Below are 17,456 nucleotides of genomic sequence, written 5' to 3' on the forward strand. Positions count from 1 at the left end.
ACACTTGAAGAACACCTAGCTTTTTGTTATACTAAGTTCCCAAATATCTCAGCAGTCATGGGAGGTGATTTTAATGCTCGTACAGCTGCAAACTGGGAAGCGCTAGGCAAGGCCAAATGGTGGGTCATACCTGATCACCAGAACTCGGATCTCTCCCCACATATACAGAGAAAATCGAAAGATAATAGGGTTAACGAAGCGGGAACCCTTCTGTATCAGCTGATTTTACGTTTGAATTTGATAATTTTAAACAGAAATTGTCCCCCGGATATTCCGGGTGAGTTTACTCATTTGAGCACACTTACAAATAGTGTTCTCGACTATTTTATTGTTTCGAGAGATTTATTCCCAAATTTTTCTTATTTTAAAATAGAAAACGTCCAAATGAGTGACCATCTCCCCTTGAGTGCCAAGCTTTCCCTAGACTGGCAGTCTATCAAGCCTAGACACCCCATAAATATGGGAATAAATACTGCAGAACAAGTGAGAGGAATAAAATGGTCAGTAACTCAAGCCCAAAAATATATGGAATTCTTCCAACAAGAGAAAATTCAAACTCATGTTGTTTTAGATTTAGATCTGTATGGGCATGAACGAATTATTAATTCATTCTCTTTGCTTACAGAAGATCTTATGTCCTTTTTTGCAGTACCAGCCACACAAGTAAATCGGGCCCATTTTAAGACCGGTGCCCCCTGGTTTAATTTAAAATGCAAACAAGCTAGACGACATCTCTGTGCCATTTACAATGAATATAAATCCTCTGGTGCCTTAGTATTACCAAGGAGTTACCAGCAAGCAAAAACAGCATATAAGCAAGCCCAGAGAATGGCTAAGCAAGAGGGGCAACATAATCGCTGGCAGGCGCTAATAGTCGCCTCTAGTTCATGTAACTCACGGCAATTTTGGCAACTGGTTAATAGAAGATCAAGGAGATATCCCTTAACAGTAATTCCTGCCCCGGTCTGGGAATCCTTTTTAAGGAAATATTTTGCGTCACCAGATTCCAATACCAACGCTCTTGATGATGTATTTGACCATCTCCCCATCTGGCCTCCTACAGACCCCAATGAAATCTTGAATTTAATCTCTAAACTTAAAATCGGCAAAGCCCCTGGGCCAGATTTGGTCCCGGCGGAAGCCATAAAACTACATTCCAACTGGTGGGCAAAAATGCTGGCTGTTACTTTCGATGCTATTAATACAACTGGAAGGGTGCCAAAAATATGGAAGGACGCTATTATAATTCCAATATATAAAAAAGGCTCCCCAGACGATCCGGAGAATTATAGGAATATTAGTTTACTGTCAATAGTTGGAAAGATATACGCACGCTTTCTGCTGAATAGACTTATCCAATGGACTGAAGAAAAGAAACTGATAGGCCCCCGAGCAAGCAGGATTCAGACCGAACCAGTCAACTACGGACCATGTTTTAGTCTTGCACCATCTAGCCCGGAAATACTCCTCTTCAAATCGGGGCCAACTTTGTGCGGCTTTTATCGACCTTAAGGCTGCATTTGACAGCATCCCCAGAAGGTTGCTCTGGGAAAAGTTGACCCGATGGGGAATTGATAGAAGACTTTTATGGTTAATAATCCAGCTGCATGAGGGGTCGGCTGCTAGGGTGAGAATAACCCCAGCCGGTGATCTCACAAACTCTGTGCCCATCAACAGAGGAGTCCGGCAAGGATGTATCCTAGCTCCTTTTCTTTTCAATTTATTCATTAGTGACAGGAGGATACCACTGGCTGAATCTCAGGAAATCACCCGTCTTGCAAACTATTGTTGCCCACTATTACTCTATGCTGATGATGCTGTGATTTTATCCTTCTCAAGAATTGGCCTCAGGAGAGCATTAAAATTCTTTGTTTCATATTGTAAAACAAATTCCCTCACTATAAATCAATCTAAATCAAAAGTATTAATCTTCTCAAAAAGTCGGAAATCCTATAAGTGGCAATTAGACGGAAAACCTATTGAACAGGTCTATAAATTTCAATACCTGGGAGTCTTTCTTCAATATAATCTGGGTTGGAAGTCCCATATTGCACATATTTTAAACAAGGCCAAGGCCCTATCCTTTGCGCTTTTGCGCTTTTTTTTTTCGGACGGGGCTCTTCATGTTCCATCTGCCCTGAAAGTATTCAAAGCTAAAGTAATTGCAACATTGGCATATGCTGTTCCTTTATGGGGGACCGCAGTAAACTTGATGCCCTTGGAGGTAATTCAAAATCAGTTTCTAAGACGACTGCTAAAACTTCCCCAGTGCGTTAGTAACGCAGCTATTCGCTTAGAATTAAAAACTACATCTTTAGAAAATACTCTTTGGAGGCGCAGCCTTTGTTACTGGTTGTCCTTAGGCATAGGCTCCCGAATCTGTATTTGATCCAATGCCTCTGGAGAGATAATTTTCCTGTCCTAGGGGCAAAAGAGATCCATTCTAAAGTAGTGACCTATGGATTGTCTCCATCAGAATTATTGGAATTGGACCTAGCCACAGTAAAAAAAAATCCTCACTCAAAAACTTGAGGAGATTGACCTACAACAAAACATCATTTCGGGTAGTGGCACTTGCTCACCATTAAATCTTGGCATAGTGCCCTCACAGCAGATACCATCTTATTTGACCTCTTTGTCTGTAGCGGCCCACAGATATGCCTTTATTAAGGCAAGATTTAATGTCTTTCCTTCCAATGTCTTGAATAATAGATTTTCCAATGGTCGGATCTCAGCGGTGTGTGTATGCGATAATAGATCTATAGAATCTTTACAACATATACTATTCTGTTGTTCACTACATTCAGTTTCTCGGATCAGATTTTTGTCCCCTTTATTATTGGAAATCTCAGGTGACTCCTTGGAAACACAGCTAATTCATTTATTGCAAGATTCAGATCCGAGTAGGTCCCTTTCTGTTGCCAGATTTCTGATAACAGTATTAGCCTATAAAAGGAAAAATGGATTACTCTATGATTATTGATTTTGCCTAAAAAATATTGATTTATACTGATAATTTGATATTTTAAGTGCTATATTGTTCTTATTTTAATGGAATTTAGAAACTTACGGTCTGAGATGTACTTGATTTAAACGTAATTTAATTGATTAATTTTATCTTGTTATACCTGTGTTGCTGTATGATGTATTGAATATGGGCCTATGGCCGTTATAAACTATCTATCTCTCCCCCCCAAAACCAGGTCGGGGAAACCGAACCAGGTCGAGGAACAGCGGGATGGCGGCGCTGCGCCTCCCTGCTGTCCCCCGAGCTTGTGGGGCTGGCCGATGTCTGCCCGGCGCGCGGGGTGCTCTGCTTCAGCGCGCCTTGCCCGCCGGGCGGCAGGCTGCTATCCGCAGCGTGGGGAGCCCTGCGGGGAACTCCTGCAGGGCTCCCCACGCTGCGGATGTCTGCCCGGCGCGAGGGGCGCTCTGCTTCAGGGCGCTCCTCACGCTGGGCGGCAAGCTGCTATCCGCAGTGTGGGGAGCCCTGCGGGGAACTCCTGCAGGGCTCCCCACGCTGCGGATGTCTGCCCGGCGCGAGGGGCGCTCTGCTTCAGGGCGCTCCTCACGCCGGGCGGCAAGCTGCTATCCGCAGTGTGGGGAGCCCTGCGGGGAACTCCTGCAGGGCTCCCCACGCTGCGGATGTCTGCCCGGCGCGAGGGGCGCTCTGCTTCAGGGCGCTCCTCACGCCGGGCGGCAAGCTGCTATCCGCAGCGTGGGGAGCCCTGCGGGGAACTCCCCACGGTTCAGATGTCTGCCCGGCGCAAGGGGCGCTCTGCTTCAGGGCGCCCGTCGCTCTGGGCGGCAGGCTGCGGATGTGTTCCCGAAGCCTGGAGAGCGAGAGGGGTCGGTGCGCACCGACCCCTCTCGCTCTCCAGGCTTCAGCGAAAGCCTGCATTCGCCCCATAGGACGCACCCAGATTTCCCCTTCATTTTTGGAGGGGGAAAAGTGCGTCCTATAGGGCGAAAAATACGGTATTTAAAATTTTAAAAGATGATGCTGTTAAGGTGCTACACTCAATATGCCAGCAAGTTTGGAAAACTCAGCAGTGGCCAGAGGACTGGAGAAGATCAGTCTACATCCCAATCCCAAAGAAGGGCAGTGCCAAAGAATGCTCCAACATATATATACATGTTGTTAAATAAATGAATAATTCCAAGGGATCATACAAATGTGTGTTCTGATCCTGCTGCTGCTTCCACTTGGGGCCATTAATGATTAGTTTGAGCAGTTTAGAGGACAGTGATAGAAAAGGCCTCTGAATTTCAACTACCTTCTATATTTCTCTTTTCTGAATGTGGTTTGCAGGTTACCCCCCCCCCCACATTGAATTAGTGTTCATGTAGAGAAAATGTCACATTTGATTTAGCTCTGATCATTTTGGATCTGAGCCTTGGAGACCTAGTGTAGCTACAAATACTGGGACACCAGTGACTTATTCTCCGGGTGGCTGTTTGGGAAGGAGGAGGTTAGGATTTAATGCCTGCAAATGAGCTCTTGGGGAATTTCAGTTATACATTGCAACAGTACACCAGATGTTCATAGAGATTGTATTGGCAATTGCTCTGTCACGGCTAAAAATTGGCCGCTGTTTCTTTAATGCTTAAAAAAGCTGGGTCAGCATGAGTCAGCGGCCTGCACCGAGTTGTATATAGAGAGTGAGAAATGTTCGTTTGGTGTTGGGTTGGTTGGTTGGTTAGTGAAAGCTGGTAGTGTTGATGGGTGTACAGTTGGTCAGTCACTTACTGTCTGTAAGCTGTTTGATTAAAGCAGGGTATAGTGTTAAGTTCACGCAGGATGGTTTTCTGATAAAGAATGGAACTCAGGTATGTGGCCACGCAAAGATGGAAAATGGGTTATATGTAATGCAGGACAAGCCTGTTAAAGCAGCCCAGGTGGTTCAGGATAATTTGCCAGTTCATAAGGGGTGTGTACATGAACTGCACTGGAAACTGGGTCACACAAATTTCCGTGTGCTTTCAGAGATGCAAAAGGTGTGCAAGAACCTAAGAGTAAATAACTGTAACTGTTTCCTAGATTGCAATGTATGTAAAATGGCCAAATCTAAGAGGAAGCCTGTGGCTTCTAAAAGTGACAGAGTATGTAAACAGGTTTTAGAACTTGTCCATTGTGACGTGATAGGTCCTTTTCCACAGAAGACTGAAGGGTTTATAAAAGGAAAACCCTTGCATCTGGGGAACCACATTTTCGAGCCAGATTAGTAGCCAGAGGGTTCACTCAGATTAAAGGGGAGAGTTATGATGAAGTGTTTTCTCCCACTGTAAAGAGTGAAACTTTTCGTTTAATGCTTTCCATTGCTGCTGTAAGACAACTAGCAGTGCACCATTTTGATGTTGATGCTGCATATCTGCATGCAAATTTAGACCATGAAGTGTTAATGAGACAACCCCCTGGGTTTGAAGAGGGGAGTGGTGCAGTCTGGTGTTTGAAAAAGGCTGTCTATTGTCTCAAACAAAGTGGAAGGTGTTGGAACCAGTGTTTAAATGAAGCCCTTGTAAAACTTGGTTTTAAAAGGAGTGTGGCTGATCCATGCCTGTACACCAGGGGGACAGGCAACAAATATCTAATGCTCTTAGTCTTTGTTAATGATTTGCTTGTAGCAGGGAGTTCCACAGATGAAATCCAGAAGCTCACACGTCAACTGGAAAAGAGGTTTAAGCTTAAAGCCTTAGGGCCTGTAAGCAATTACTTGGGAGTAGAAGTAAGGCAGGAAGCTGATGGAAGCTTTCTATTGAGCCAGAAAGAGAAAATTCTTCATTTGATAGAGCAGTTTGGCATGGAAAACTGCAAGCCAGTTCAGACTCCCATGACACCAGATTTCCCAAAGACAGTGTGTGATGATGAATTTGATCAGCCTGAGTTGTATCACTCAAAAATAGGATCACTGTTGTATTTAAGCCAGTGGTCAAGGCCAGACATTGCATGTGCTACAAATGTTCTGAGCCAACATGTATCTAAACCCAGTACTGCCGATTGGTGTGCTTTGAAAAGGCTTATCAGACATCTAAAGGGGACATTAAATGTATGTTTGAAGATATCTAGTACACAAGACGAAAAACTAGAAGTATCTGTTGATGCGGACTGGGGAAGCTGTGTAACTATTAGAAAATCTACAAGTGGAATGGTTATGATGTTTGCCAATTCCATAATTGGATGGAGGTAAAAGAAACAAGGATTTGTTGCGACCTCATCCTGTGAGGCAGAATATGGGAGCCTGTCGCTAGCATGCAATGAAATCATGTGGTTTATACAGATACTAAAAGATCTAGATTGTAAAGTAGATTTGCCTATCCAAGTGTATGAAGATAGCCAATCGTGCATTGCATTAGCAGGCTCAGAAATAATGAAATCCACATCAACACATATTGCTATCCGTCATGGAAATGTTAGAGATTGTGTACAGAATGTGTTAATCAAACTGAAGTATTGTCAATCACAACATAATATTGCTGATTTATTTACCAAGCCTTTACCAGCAACATGTCATAATGAATTGATGACAAAACTGGGTTTATGTATATAATGTATGTATGTATTGTTTCTGTTGGGGTTTTTTGCATTTAAGAAACAGAAAGGGTGTCACGGCTAAAAATTGGCCGCTGTTTCTTTAATGCTTAAAAAAGCTGGGTCAGCATGAGTCAGCGGCCTGCACCGAGTTGTATATAGAGAGTGAGAAATGTTAGTTTGGTGTTGGGTTGGTTGGTTGGTTGGTTGGTTAGTTAGTTAGTTAGTTAGTTAGTTAGTTAGTTAGTGAAAGCTGGTAGTGTTGATGTGTGTACAGTTGGTCAGTCGCTTTTGCAGAAAGACTTTTAAGAATAAAAGCAGAAAGCACTCTGCAAGGATACTTTTCTCGTGGACTCTTTTATGCCGACAAGGGTCCGAGGACCAGGCTGAGGCAACAAAGGGCAACAAAGGGAGGTCAGAACCTTGTTTTGCTTTTTACAAACACTGACATGCTCTAAACACTTGAGTAGCAGGAATGCACTTGGGCACTTTGATCCTGCAGTTTTAAACACTGACTCTAAGGTCTCTGCTCTTTTTACTTCCCTGATCCTCTCTTGCAGGACTGGTGGAATTCTACATCTTATGCAATGTATTTCCGAACCTGGAATGTGGTGGTGCATGAGTGGCTGTATTACTATGCATACAGAGATGTCCTTTGGGTAAGCAACCATCTTTTAATGCACCCCCTTGCTTCAGCTCTAAAAGAAAGCCATTTTTTAAATGGAATGGCAGAGATCTTTATATTTCCCCCACAAAATGATTTTATTAAAGTTCTAATGTAAAGGTGAATTACACAACATGTAAAATACCTAGTCACTTTACCCATACAGAGATCTGACAGAAGGTGGAAAGAGAGAAGCTTGTACTTATGCAGTCTGGTTTGTATCCAGTATTTGGGAAGTCACTTTTTTTTTACCAGTCTACCACCAATTTCACCGCTCTATGCCATATCCCACACTGTTCCAGCTCTCACGTTAAGTGTTTGTGGGGCTCCATTGAGTAGGATGGATCAGCAAAAATGAGCTGCCTGCCTTGTGCAAGTAGAAGTCCTTTTGACAGAGCAAGGCCACCACTGGAGACAACCCTCCCTGTGCAATAAATGTGAATGGGCAATTTAAGGGTGGTTATCACAAGCTGTTCGCTGTTGTTTTTGAAAATTGGATCTCCTCTGATACATTCACCTATCAGAGAGTCACCCTTCCCCTTGTTTGTCTGTGTCTCTCTCTCACCACCAGTTATTTGGGAAGAAATTCAAAGCAGTCGCTATGCTGTCAGTCTTCACTCTTTCTGCTGTTGTGCATGAATACATCCTGGCGATGAGCTTAGGTTTCTTCTATCCAGTATTGTTCTTCTTCTACATGGGTTTTGGAAGTAAGTACCAAATATAACGGGATGCGGGTGGCGCTGTGGTCTAAATCACACAGCCTAGGGCTTACTGATCAGAAGGTCGGCAGTTCGCATCCCCGTGACGGGGTGAGCTCCCATTGCTTGGTCCCTGCTCCTGCCAACCTAGCCGTTCGAAAACACATCAAACTGCAAGTAGATAAATAGGTAAGGTAAACGGCGTTTCCGTGCACTGCTCTGGTTCACCAGAAGCGGCTTAGTCATGCTGGCCACATGACCCGGAAGCTGTACGCTGGCTCCCTCGGCCTATAGAGCAGGATGAGCACGCAACCCCAGAGTCGTCTGTGACTGGACCTAACAGTCTGGGGTCCCTTTAGTTTACCTTACCAAATATACCTCCCGGCAGCAGCAGTTTCTGTAAATTCTGAGGATTAGCTTTTAGTTGCCATCTGTACTTAATGTTCTAAGATGCAAGGGGCTTGTGTTGCAGCCTGCCTTACCATTTGCTCCCTCTAAACCTAGAAGCCTCTCCTGACCCTAGTTAAATCTCCATTTTCTGAGACTGATCATGGCCAGAGTAGGAGAGAGCGCTTCCTTGGCTTGGCTGAGGAAGAAGTTCTGAAAATGCTCCAAACTGTAATATGCGGCTTTCTCAAAGACTTCTGAGATGATCCTTGCTTTGGAGGTGTAATAAATATAGGGGTTGCTCGTGCGTAAGTTGCCGCCACTCCTGGCTAGGTTGCCTTGTTAAACCTTTTCTGTCTGGACAGCCCTTCACTTCGTGGCTGTTTCAGTCGCTAGCAGAATCCGTCAGTGGGCGTTTCTTAAACCTTTTCCAGCATAAAAGCTGTTTGACGCCAAGTCTCCTCCTACTCTCCCTGCGCGGAAGTCTTCTGCGCAGGGAGGGTGTGGGTAGCGGAGGACCCGTGCTCTCCCCGCTGGGCTCCGGCGAGGAGTCCTGGAGCCCCCTCGCCGATTCCCCCATCTCCCTGGTGTTACGCTGATTTCCTTCCCCAGCTGATGAGCTGCCTCTCTCCCGGCTGGGCCCTTCTCCAGCATTGCTTGGGAGCCTTGCCTCCGCCTCTAGCTCCGATGTCAGTTACCTGACAGGAGGTCTTCAGCTTGCAACCTGAAAAGAGGTGCCCTTTCCCCCTGCTTGACACTGGCAGTATCAACCATCTGTCACGGTGGACAAGTATTTCTCCTATCATATAGCCAACTTTGTTTCATATGAGTAGGTGGCCCACTGATTTTTCTGTGTGATTTAAAGGGAAAGCCCTGTCTCTTTTCCACTGAAACTCCAAAAAACCGTTGAGAGCCATTTATTTCTATGGAAAGAGGTACAACGTGTCATAGTGATACGGACACTTTGCTAATTGGGGATCAAGGAAAGAATGCTGCTGGTGTCCTTAACAGGAATTTTGAGTGCATTTTAATTTTCTTCCGTCAGCGATTTTCAACTTCATTCTCAGTGACCGTCGGAAAGGCCCCATTTGGAATGTGATCCTGTGGCTTACGCTTGGGCTTGGTACAACTATGATACATTACCTCTACAGCCTGGAATGGAACGCCCATAAGCACTGCCCTTTGAAAAATGTGAGTATCCCACTTGTCATTGGAAATAAGAGGAACAGAGCTGAGCTGCTATTCTGGACTTCATTCAAGGCCTAAGATGTGAACGTAAAATTCGAAAACCAGATTTTTAGAAGGTTGCATTCTGCCCAGAATAGCTACCATAGAGGTTTCTTTCTAACAAGAATAACAAGCAGCAGGGTCAGAAAAAAAAACACCTTTGAAACTTCCTCCATGTCTTTTTATATGAATAATGTAAAGCTCTGAGCTAGTTTCTGCCCTTCTGGAGAGGATGGAAGGGGGCAGTAAAGAAGGGAGGGAGAGGAAGGTAATGGAAAAGAGTGAAAGGCCTTAGTGGAGCACCGTGGTTTCTTTATTCTACTTGCTGTGTTCTCTGATTCAACTGCCACCTTTGGATCTCCTGGGTTCAAACAGAGAGAATTCATCTTTGCCGCATTTAATATGCGGTGCCCACTATCTTTCCTTATTTAATATGCAGTGCCAGATCAGCCCACATGCATATGCATAACCCCCTGGGGCTGGTTCTTGGACTGTCGAGGCCTCATAGTAGCTGGAGCCAAGTAGGATTGTAGTTTCAGGATTACAGACAGCAGTTCTGCTTGACCTGGAAGATCTGCCATTCCGAGAGTTAAAGTGTCTGGGTGAAGCTGACCCAAAGAAAAGCCAATTTGGGGGTCTTACAGGGAAAGGCAAGCCTTTCCCCACCCCCACCCCACTTCTAATTGCCTAGATTGGCTACTGCAAGTTGGATGGCCGCCCAGGCTTGAGAGACAGCAAAGTAAAACACTTTGGTTTCATCACTGGCATTTGTTCACATGGCTAACGGATAACTCTACAGAAGTGAAAGTGCCCAGCATTTCCTGCCTAACATTACTGTTCCTCTTGTGTTTTATAGCCCACTTTCCTTGACTATGTGAAACCGCGTTCCTGGACTTGCAATCTTAAGGTCTGACACCCTTTGGGATATCCCTCCGCGTCAAGGCCAGAAGATGCTTGTCTTTTAAACAATGACAACAAGTTGGGTTAGCGTGTTAAAACGACTGCAGACTTTTTAAAGGGAAACTGTCTTTAGCTATGGCAAAAGTGGGTGGTGTCTGCTACTAAGGGCTGTATCATTCCCATTTTAACCAGAACCAGTGTCTTCAGGGGTTCCTGCTCTCTAGCTAAGGACACAAGTGGACCTGATGCTGCTTATGCAATTAGTTCTTTTGAAAATAAATAGCATCTGTCGAGCCCCAATGTGGATTGGAATTGAGGCATAGGGCTGGGGAGCTTTAACAATAGGCTCCCAGTTTTGATCAGGGGGATCCCCACAGTGCTATGTGGATTAAATTTTTATAAGCAGCAAAATGCTGCCTTTTGCTACATGTCCAGTTTAAGTTTCTTGCATTCCTCACTTAGGATTACTGCAGCGATTTGGAGGGCAAATGCAGTTTGTGTTGAAGAACCTAGAGAGTGTGTTGGCTTGAAATGATCATGTTGCTCCACTGAAAACGCTGGTTTACTTTGTGAGACAGCCTTGGGTGGGTGGTGTGCTTAGAGCTACAGAAGGAGGGACTGTCTCATTGTGAAAAACAATACCCCTGTATTGCTGACTGCTCACTGTGTAGTCTATAATCTGGAGCTTTTCTCTCATCCGCCCTAAAGTACATTTCTGACATGTTCTAAGAGTGCAAAGGAGTGGCGGGGGGGGGCTATATAATAGCGTAGGCACATAGGGGAAATGCAAGTTTTTTGTGTTCTTGAGCTGCTGTCCTTTGTATTGCCCTAAATTTGGTGCCCTAGTAAATTCTAGGTGCTGGCAGCTTTTCTCATGTCATCTAACTGCAGCAAAAAATAAAAAGAAACTTAATTCTGATTTATACTGCAGAAAACAGCTTAAGTGATAAGTGTGCTAATTTTAATCAGTACTTTGATATGACCCAAGTGTATTGCCATTTAGCTAAGCCATGTGTTCCAGGTTTATTTGACTAAGGTGGGTGTGTCATTGATAATTTTTGTGGATTTTGGGGGAAGTGCCACCTGGATTGAATATTATGAACAGTAGTTTCAAGATGCCAAACGTCAAGTACAGTATTTAATCTAGTTCAAAACTTAAAAATGCACTGAAACAGTATCCACTTTTGGAGAAAGATGAGGAAATATGAGCATCTGAATTTGGATCAACACCCTTTGTAAGCTCTGAAGGAGTCTGATAAGTACCCTTAACAAACACACTGTTTTTAGAGGCTACTCACTTGCAGGTTCTAGATAGAGGTGTGAGAGAGATTTCTGTTCCTAGAACATTACAAACTATATGTGCAGATTGTAGTATTGCTAAATCAGTGTTAACATGGTCGACTCATCCATTCCAAAAAGCTTTTTGCTTTTGTTTTTAAATTGTCTATGATGGCACTGTAATTGTCATTATAAGATGGCCGGGATCCACCCAAAGAATTTTCATCACATTGTGTCCTTTTCTGCTGCTTGTTTAAAGAGAACCCCCCCTCCCCCCAAACCTCCATCTTCAGAATATAATTTGAGAATTTTATCAAATAAATCCTGTTGTCTTTGGGAAATACATGTACTTTTTTCTAAGGGGGACGTGTGGGAAGATCAGTATACTAATTGTAATCAACCTCATGCTTTGGGACTGAATCTGTGAATGTAAACTGAATGGGCACAACATGGTTGCAGATCTCTTGCGAATGATCTACACAACTGATTGTAAGGAGGCATCCTGTTAACCTGGGAGGTGCTGGATTGCAAGGCTGTAGTTTTCCTCTTTCTCAGAGTGAGCAATGGAAAAAATTTCTTGCACAGATGGTGGTGAGAAGAGGTCAAACTGTACCTGACACTGAAATGGTCTTCCCAACCCTCACTTGCATCTTTTGTAATAGGGAGAACATTGTGGGTCAGGGAAGGTTGTTGATGGTGGGATATAGAATTGTTAACCGATTCCAAAATGTATCGAACTGTCTGTTGTGACCTATTCTGTTACTTGCAAGGGATTATGTGATCTATACTGTACTACAGAAATTGAAATATATTTTGCTATCCATGAAACTCGTCTGCCTGCATTCATTCCAGCCTTGATGTACTGCACCTAGACAACGAACTGGTGTGGTACAGTGGTACCTCGGGTTACATACGCTTCAGGTTACAGACGCTTCAGGTTACAGACTCCGCTAACCCAGAAATAGTACCTTGGGTTAAGAACTTTTGCTTCAGGATGAGAACAGAAATTGCGTGGCGACGGCGCGGCAGCAGTGGAAGGCCCCATTAGCTAAAGTGGTGTCAGGTTAAGAACAGTATCAGCTTAAGAATGGACCTCCGGAACGAATTAAGTACGTAACCAGAGGTACCACTGTATTCTCCATTCTATGTTTTTGTTTTATGGTGTATTTTGTATTCTCATTTTGTATTTTTCTGCTGTGAACCGCCCTGGGATTTTGGGATGAAGGGTCAGCTACAAATCTAAATCATCATCATCATGATCATCTATGCGCATCTGTGGTGTGCACTGAGACGTGGAGTGTGTCTGTTCAGTGTGCTAGTCTACTGACCGGCAAGGGGACACAAAGCACTGTCTAAATTCGTTTCTACTATTCGTACCATGGCTGTCAACTTCCCCCTTTTTTCAAGGGAAATCCCCTTATTCCCAATAGGATTCCTCGCAAGAAAAGGGAAAAGCTGGCAGCTGTGCTTTGACTCAGTGACTATAAAAGGGACCCCTCCCTCTGTGCGCATGTCCTTGGCCTGGAAGGGAGGCGGACACGTCACTGCCCCTCCCTTCCTTCTCTCTCTTTGGGCGCAAGCGCGGCAGACCGGCCTTTCCTGGCGCGCATGCTCCGTTGCTTCTTAGGGCAAGGACCCTTCCCGGCTCCCATCGCCGTTGTCAAGGCGTCTAACTCGGTGCCTTAAAACAAAACAAACAAAACAACCTTTCTAAAATGGGGCGCGTGGGAGAGAAGCGGGCGGATAGCGGGGATGAAAGCAGGGAGCGCCTGGCGGAAGTTCTGGGCGGAAGCGGCCTCTGCCCTGTCAGGCGCTGAGAGGGACGCCTGCCAGAGGGGCGCGGTTCCCATGGCAACAGACGCCGACGGGGAGCGCGCGGAGAGAGGTAAAGGGGGCGCCGCTTCTCCTCCGCTTCTCCCCCCGAGATGCTCCGGGCGGGGCGGGGGGGGCGAGGGAAGGGAGAAGGGGAGCTGCCCGGGAGGCCATTCACACGTGCGCCCTTCCCTCTCAGGACAGCGGGGTCGCCATGCAGCGGGCGGACTGAGCCTCCGGCAGCCCCGAGGCCACGAACCTTCTGCGGAGGTGAGAGCGGAGAAGGGGGATCAGGACCGGATCCAGAGCCCCTCGGAAGGCAGCAGACCAGGGGGGCCAGACTCCCGACTCCGCTCAGCCCTGGCCAGGGAGGAGGGGAGAGGCAGCCCCAAAAAGGTGCGGGCTGGGGAAACGGGGCTCTGGGGGTTCTACTCGGGTGTATTCTCAAAGCAAAACACAGAGCACTAAAAAAGAAACAAAACAGTCCGACCAAATGTCCTCACACTATTCCCTATTCTTCAGTGCTCCCTCGTCTTGCCGTTTTCCCAAATCTATTGACCATTTCAAAACAGATACATGTCAGTATTCATGCCTCTCTCTGCTCAGTTTTACAGGGAAAAGGTGGTCTAAAATGGAGTAAATCTTGATGGCAAGTGACTCTCTACCGCAGGAGTCCAACTTCTTCCTTGTAAATGGGTTAACAGCCACAGATGGAGCAGCTTGCAGCGCAAGCAGAAATGTAGGAACACAGTGTGTGCCTCCTGCAATTTATATCCTTTCCCCCAGGCTATCTTACCTTCTTAATCTGAATCTGAATCTGAAATTGAATCACACCCATCGCGGTCATACAGTCTATCCATGTGGGTTATATATCCCTTCCAGATATATGCAGCAGCCAACAATCTGAGTCAGTGAGCAAGCCAGCCAAAATCAACATTTCGTCATGTCTGCAAACAAAGGACTCGCTCCTGTGCCGCCATCTACTTCAAAGCAAGAAAACAAAAAACTGAAAGATGCTTCTTCCTTAGTTTCTGTCAGCAAGGATAGTAACGGTAAATCTTGCAGCAGGTTGTTCAGTAACGAATAGCTGCAGCCAGGGTTGAGTTTTGTTGACTGCCTCTGTCTGCAGTGTTTGGATTCTTGAAAGTACTGTGATATATTTGTAGGAGTAGGGCTGTTAATATTTGGTTCAGTTCAAGCACATTTTGGGCCTAACAAGATATGTGGTTGTTGCCATCCGAGTGCATGGGGAGAACAGGTCCTTCAGGACTGTATTGGAGACAAGGAAGTAGGGCATGTGGGCATCAGGTTAAGAAGAAGTGGTTGGACCTGAATCCCTTGTGTCTGCTGTTTGTTACTGCCTATAGCAGGAATATCAATTCTTCCACTTCTTCTATAGGTATCTTTTAATATGCCTCTTTACATATGGTTGCTTATCATTTAAAGAAGTGGCTTTCCAGTAATTAAGATAACTGGAGGAGAAAATGTCTAAATAAGGCTATCTTCCCTTGGTTTTGTATGTAGTCCTAAACCTTTGGTGAGTCCATCATCATTATAAAATCCTGTCCATGCCATGGATTAAGTGAGGAAACTAGCCCTGCTGCAGGCTTAAAAATCAAATTATAATATTTTAGCATTGATAGAGGAGGAGTTAAGCAAACTTGAACTTTTAAGGGGGGGGCATAATTCATGAAATGCCAAGTTGGTGTTGAAGCCAGGAATGTTCAGCGCTACTCATGTTTAACACGTTTAAAAATAATTTTTTAAAAAACCAATTCTTCATTAGTGGCAGGGTGCTCATTTGTTAAAGAAATTAAAAACACTTAGAATGAAACACATGGTCACAAAATGTTGCAGGCATCGGGGAGGCCAATCTGTTGCTAACTGTTAGTGTGGGTAAAGGTGCTATGTAATAAGTGAACATTAGAGTCTGGTAACCATGTTCCACACATCACTATTTCTTTATAACAAAAATTATATACCATGCTGTCATCTAAAAATATTGAAGCAGTTTACGGAAATAAAACAAAACTGCAGTTGGATGCAATGCTTGAGGTGGAGTCACAAAGCAATGAATGCTGAGGAAATAGAGTTTCTAGAATAAAATTGCTTCCTTGAGAAAAAACACAAAATTTTGCAGATTAAAAACTGATATAATTTGGGGAAGGGCTGTAGCTAGGTAGAGCATCTGCCCTGCATGCAGAAGAACCCAGGCTCACTCCCTGGCATCTCCCTGGCAATGCCACCTTCCTGAAATCCTGGAGAGCTGCTGCCAGTCTGAGAAAACAGTATCAGCTAGATGGGCCACTGGATCTGACTTAGTATAAGGCACCTTCCTATGTCCCTATGATAGGCTTGAAAAACTCTCAGTCTCCACTGGTCCCATATCAAATTATTTTCCTCTAAATCTTGAGTGATTTTTCTCTCCCCCTGTTTCATTTGCTAGTCTGGGATTTTATAAGGGTCTGCCTTACTCGCACCTTAGCATTTCTCGGTAGGAATGAGCAAAAAGGCAAAAAATCTTGAGAAGAGTGATGTACTTTCAGGCTGTGTTTGCGTGTGATGGTTTAACTAAAACCATGATTGCATGTGAACTAGGAGCCAGTGGTTACTAGCTAAACAAGCCAACCTTGTGTGAATTAATATCTGTGCTATGGATTTGTCGTTTTTGTTCTGTCTCTGCATGTAGATCCATCGTTTCACAAAGACTTGGATGGGTTGTAAGTTACAGGCACACAAGAGAAGATTGGTCAACAAGGAGAGAGGAGTAATGGGAAGAGCAGGTGGTGTTCAAAATAAATAAATAAAATAAAATCCCCATTTGCTTCCATCATTCTTGTTCACTGCTTCCCTGTCAACCTCTCACCCATCCTTCTCCCGTTTAGCTAGGAGTCAGTGTGCCTTCTGAGCCAGCTGCAGTTACGCCTGCTGTCATGTTGGTTTCTGCAGTTTCCTCGAAATTTCTTCTGTGGAAACCAAGAGGGCAGCAGGCAGCCCTGGCATTTGCTCCACCATTCCCTGCCAGATTATCAGGCAGCGTTGGGAAGGGTGCCTTTCTTCTTATCTAAAAAGCACAGACAGTTTGGCAGCAGGTGTGTTGCTGAGCCTGCGTGCTTGGCTGGGGCCAGTTTGGGTGATGCTTGGCTGAACAGAGAATCTACTGCACAACATTTTGAAATGGGGAAAATAAACAAAAAGGAATCCTTTCCTCAGAACATCTGGCAACTTGTGGTGGTGTTGGGAGAGTGCAGAATGATGACAGTGGCAAAGAAGAGGGGACAGTTGTGCACTGGCAATGGAGGGTCTATGGTAGCATGGGCAGCACTTTGCCCGGGTCCTCTCAGTCCTGCCACATGGCTCTTTTCAGTGCATAGATGTTGCAGTTTGATCAAAGAACAGAAATTAAACGCATATCACAATGTATCTCTCATGTGAGTCTTTGAGTGCTCCAAGCACCTTTTAAAAATTCGGAGTATCGTGTACCTGTAAAGCAGAGCTTTCCAAACTAGTCATGTTGGTGACACATTTTTTAGACGTGCACCATTTCATGACACAGTAATTCAGTTTTACTAGCAAGCCAGAGGTTAAACTGACCCCTTTCCAGCCCCGGGAGGAGCGCGCGGACTGCTCATATGACACACTTCAACTGACACACTAACGTGTTGCGACACACAGTTTGGGAAGCTCTGCAGTAAAGTAAGAACTCTGCGAATGTAACATGGGCGTAGGCAGGATTTATTTTAGGGTGGCAGTCTTTATGTGGGGGGCAGGTAGAACTGAGTTATCTGTGATGCCATTGATCAGTTAGTTAAGTATATTTATTTATTTACTTGATTGAGGGTGCAATTGCACTCCCATGCACCCCCTGGTTACGCCCATGGTATGTAAGTGGATATTTTCTCTGTTGCTGTTGCTGCTTTCCTCCTTTAGCAATGCTCCTACTAAACAGTTATAGCAGGGG

General features: G+C 44.8%; 2 protein-coding genes across 5 annotated transcripts in view; both read left to right on the forward strand.

Moving 5' to 3' along the window:
• The window catches only part of LOC308480537 (sterol O-acyltransferase 1-like), a 308,289-nt gene extending 295,778 nt beyond the window's left edge, over nucleotides 1-12,511 (forward strand). For 3 of the 4 annotated variants that reach the window (XM_081012202.1, XM_081012201.1, XM_081012200.1), the window contains exons 13-16: nucleotides 7,090-7,188; nucleotides 7,765-7,900; nucleotides 9,324-9,469; nucleotides 10,362-12,511. In XM_081012202.1, the coding sequence (XP_080868328.1) occupies nucleotides 7,090-7,188; nucleotides 7,765-7,900; nucleotides 9,324-9,469; nucleotides 10,362-10,418 (438 nt within the window). In that variant the 3' untranslated portion in view covers nucleotides 10,419-12,511. The remainder of the gene's footprint in view (nucleotides 1-7,089; nucleotides 7,189-7,764; nucleotides 7,901-9,323; nucleotides 9,470-10,361) is intronic. The other variant, XR_013988121.1, reaches the window with a different exon arrangement.
• An 872-nt stretch (nucleotides 12,512-13,383) lies between these two features.
• Nucleotides 13,384-17,456, forward strand: part of LOC308479550 (axonemal dynein light chain domain-containing protein 1-like) — a 38,309-nt gene continuing 34,236 nt past the window's right edge. Inside the window, 3 exon segments of the mRNA XM_081010253.1 lie at nucleotides 13,384-13,497; nucleotides 13,501-13,568; nucleotides 13,695-13,765. Of these exon segments, the coding sequence (XP_080866379.1) occupies nucleotides 13,399-13,497; nucleotides 13,501-13,568; nucleotides 13,695-13,765 (238 nt within the window). The 5' untranslated portion in view covers nucleotides 13,384-13,398.

This window comes from Podarcis pityusensis (assembly GCF_964106645.2).
Source record: "Podarcis pityusensis genome assembly, chromosome: 6".
NCBI classification, from domain to species: domain Eukaryota; kingdom Metazoa; phylum Chordata; class Lepidosauria; order Squamata; family Lacertidae; genus Podarcis; species Podarcis pityusensis.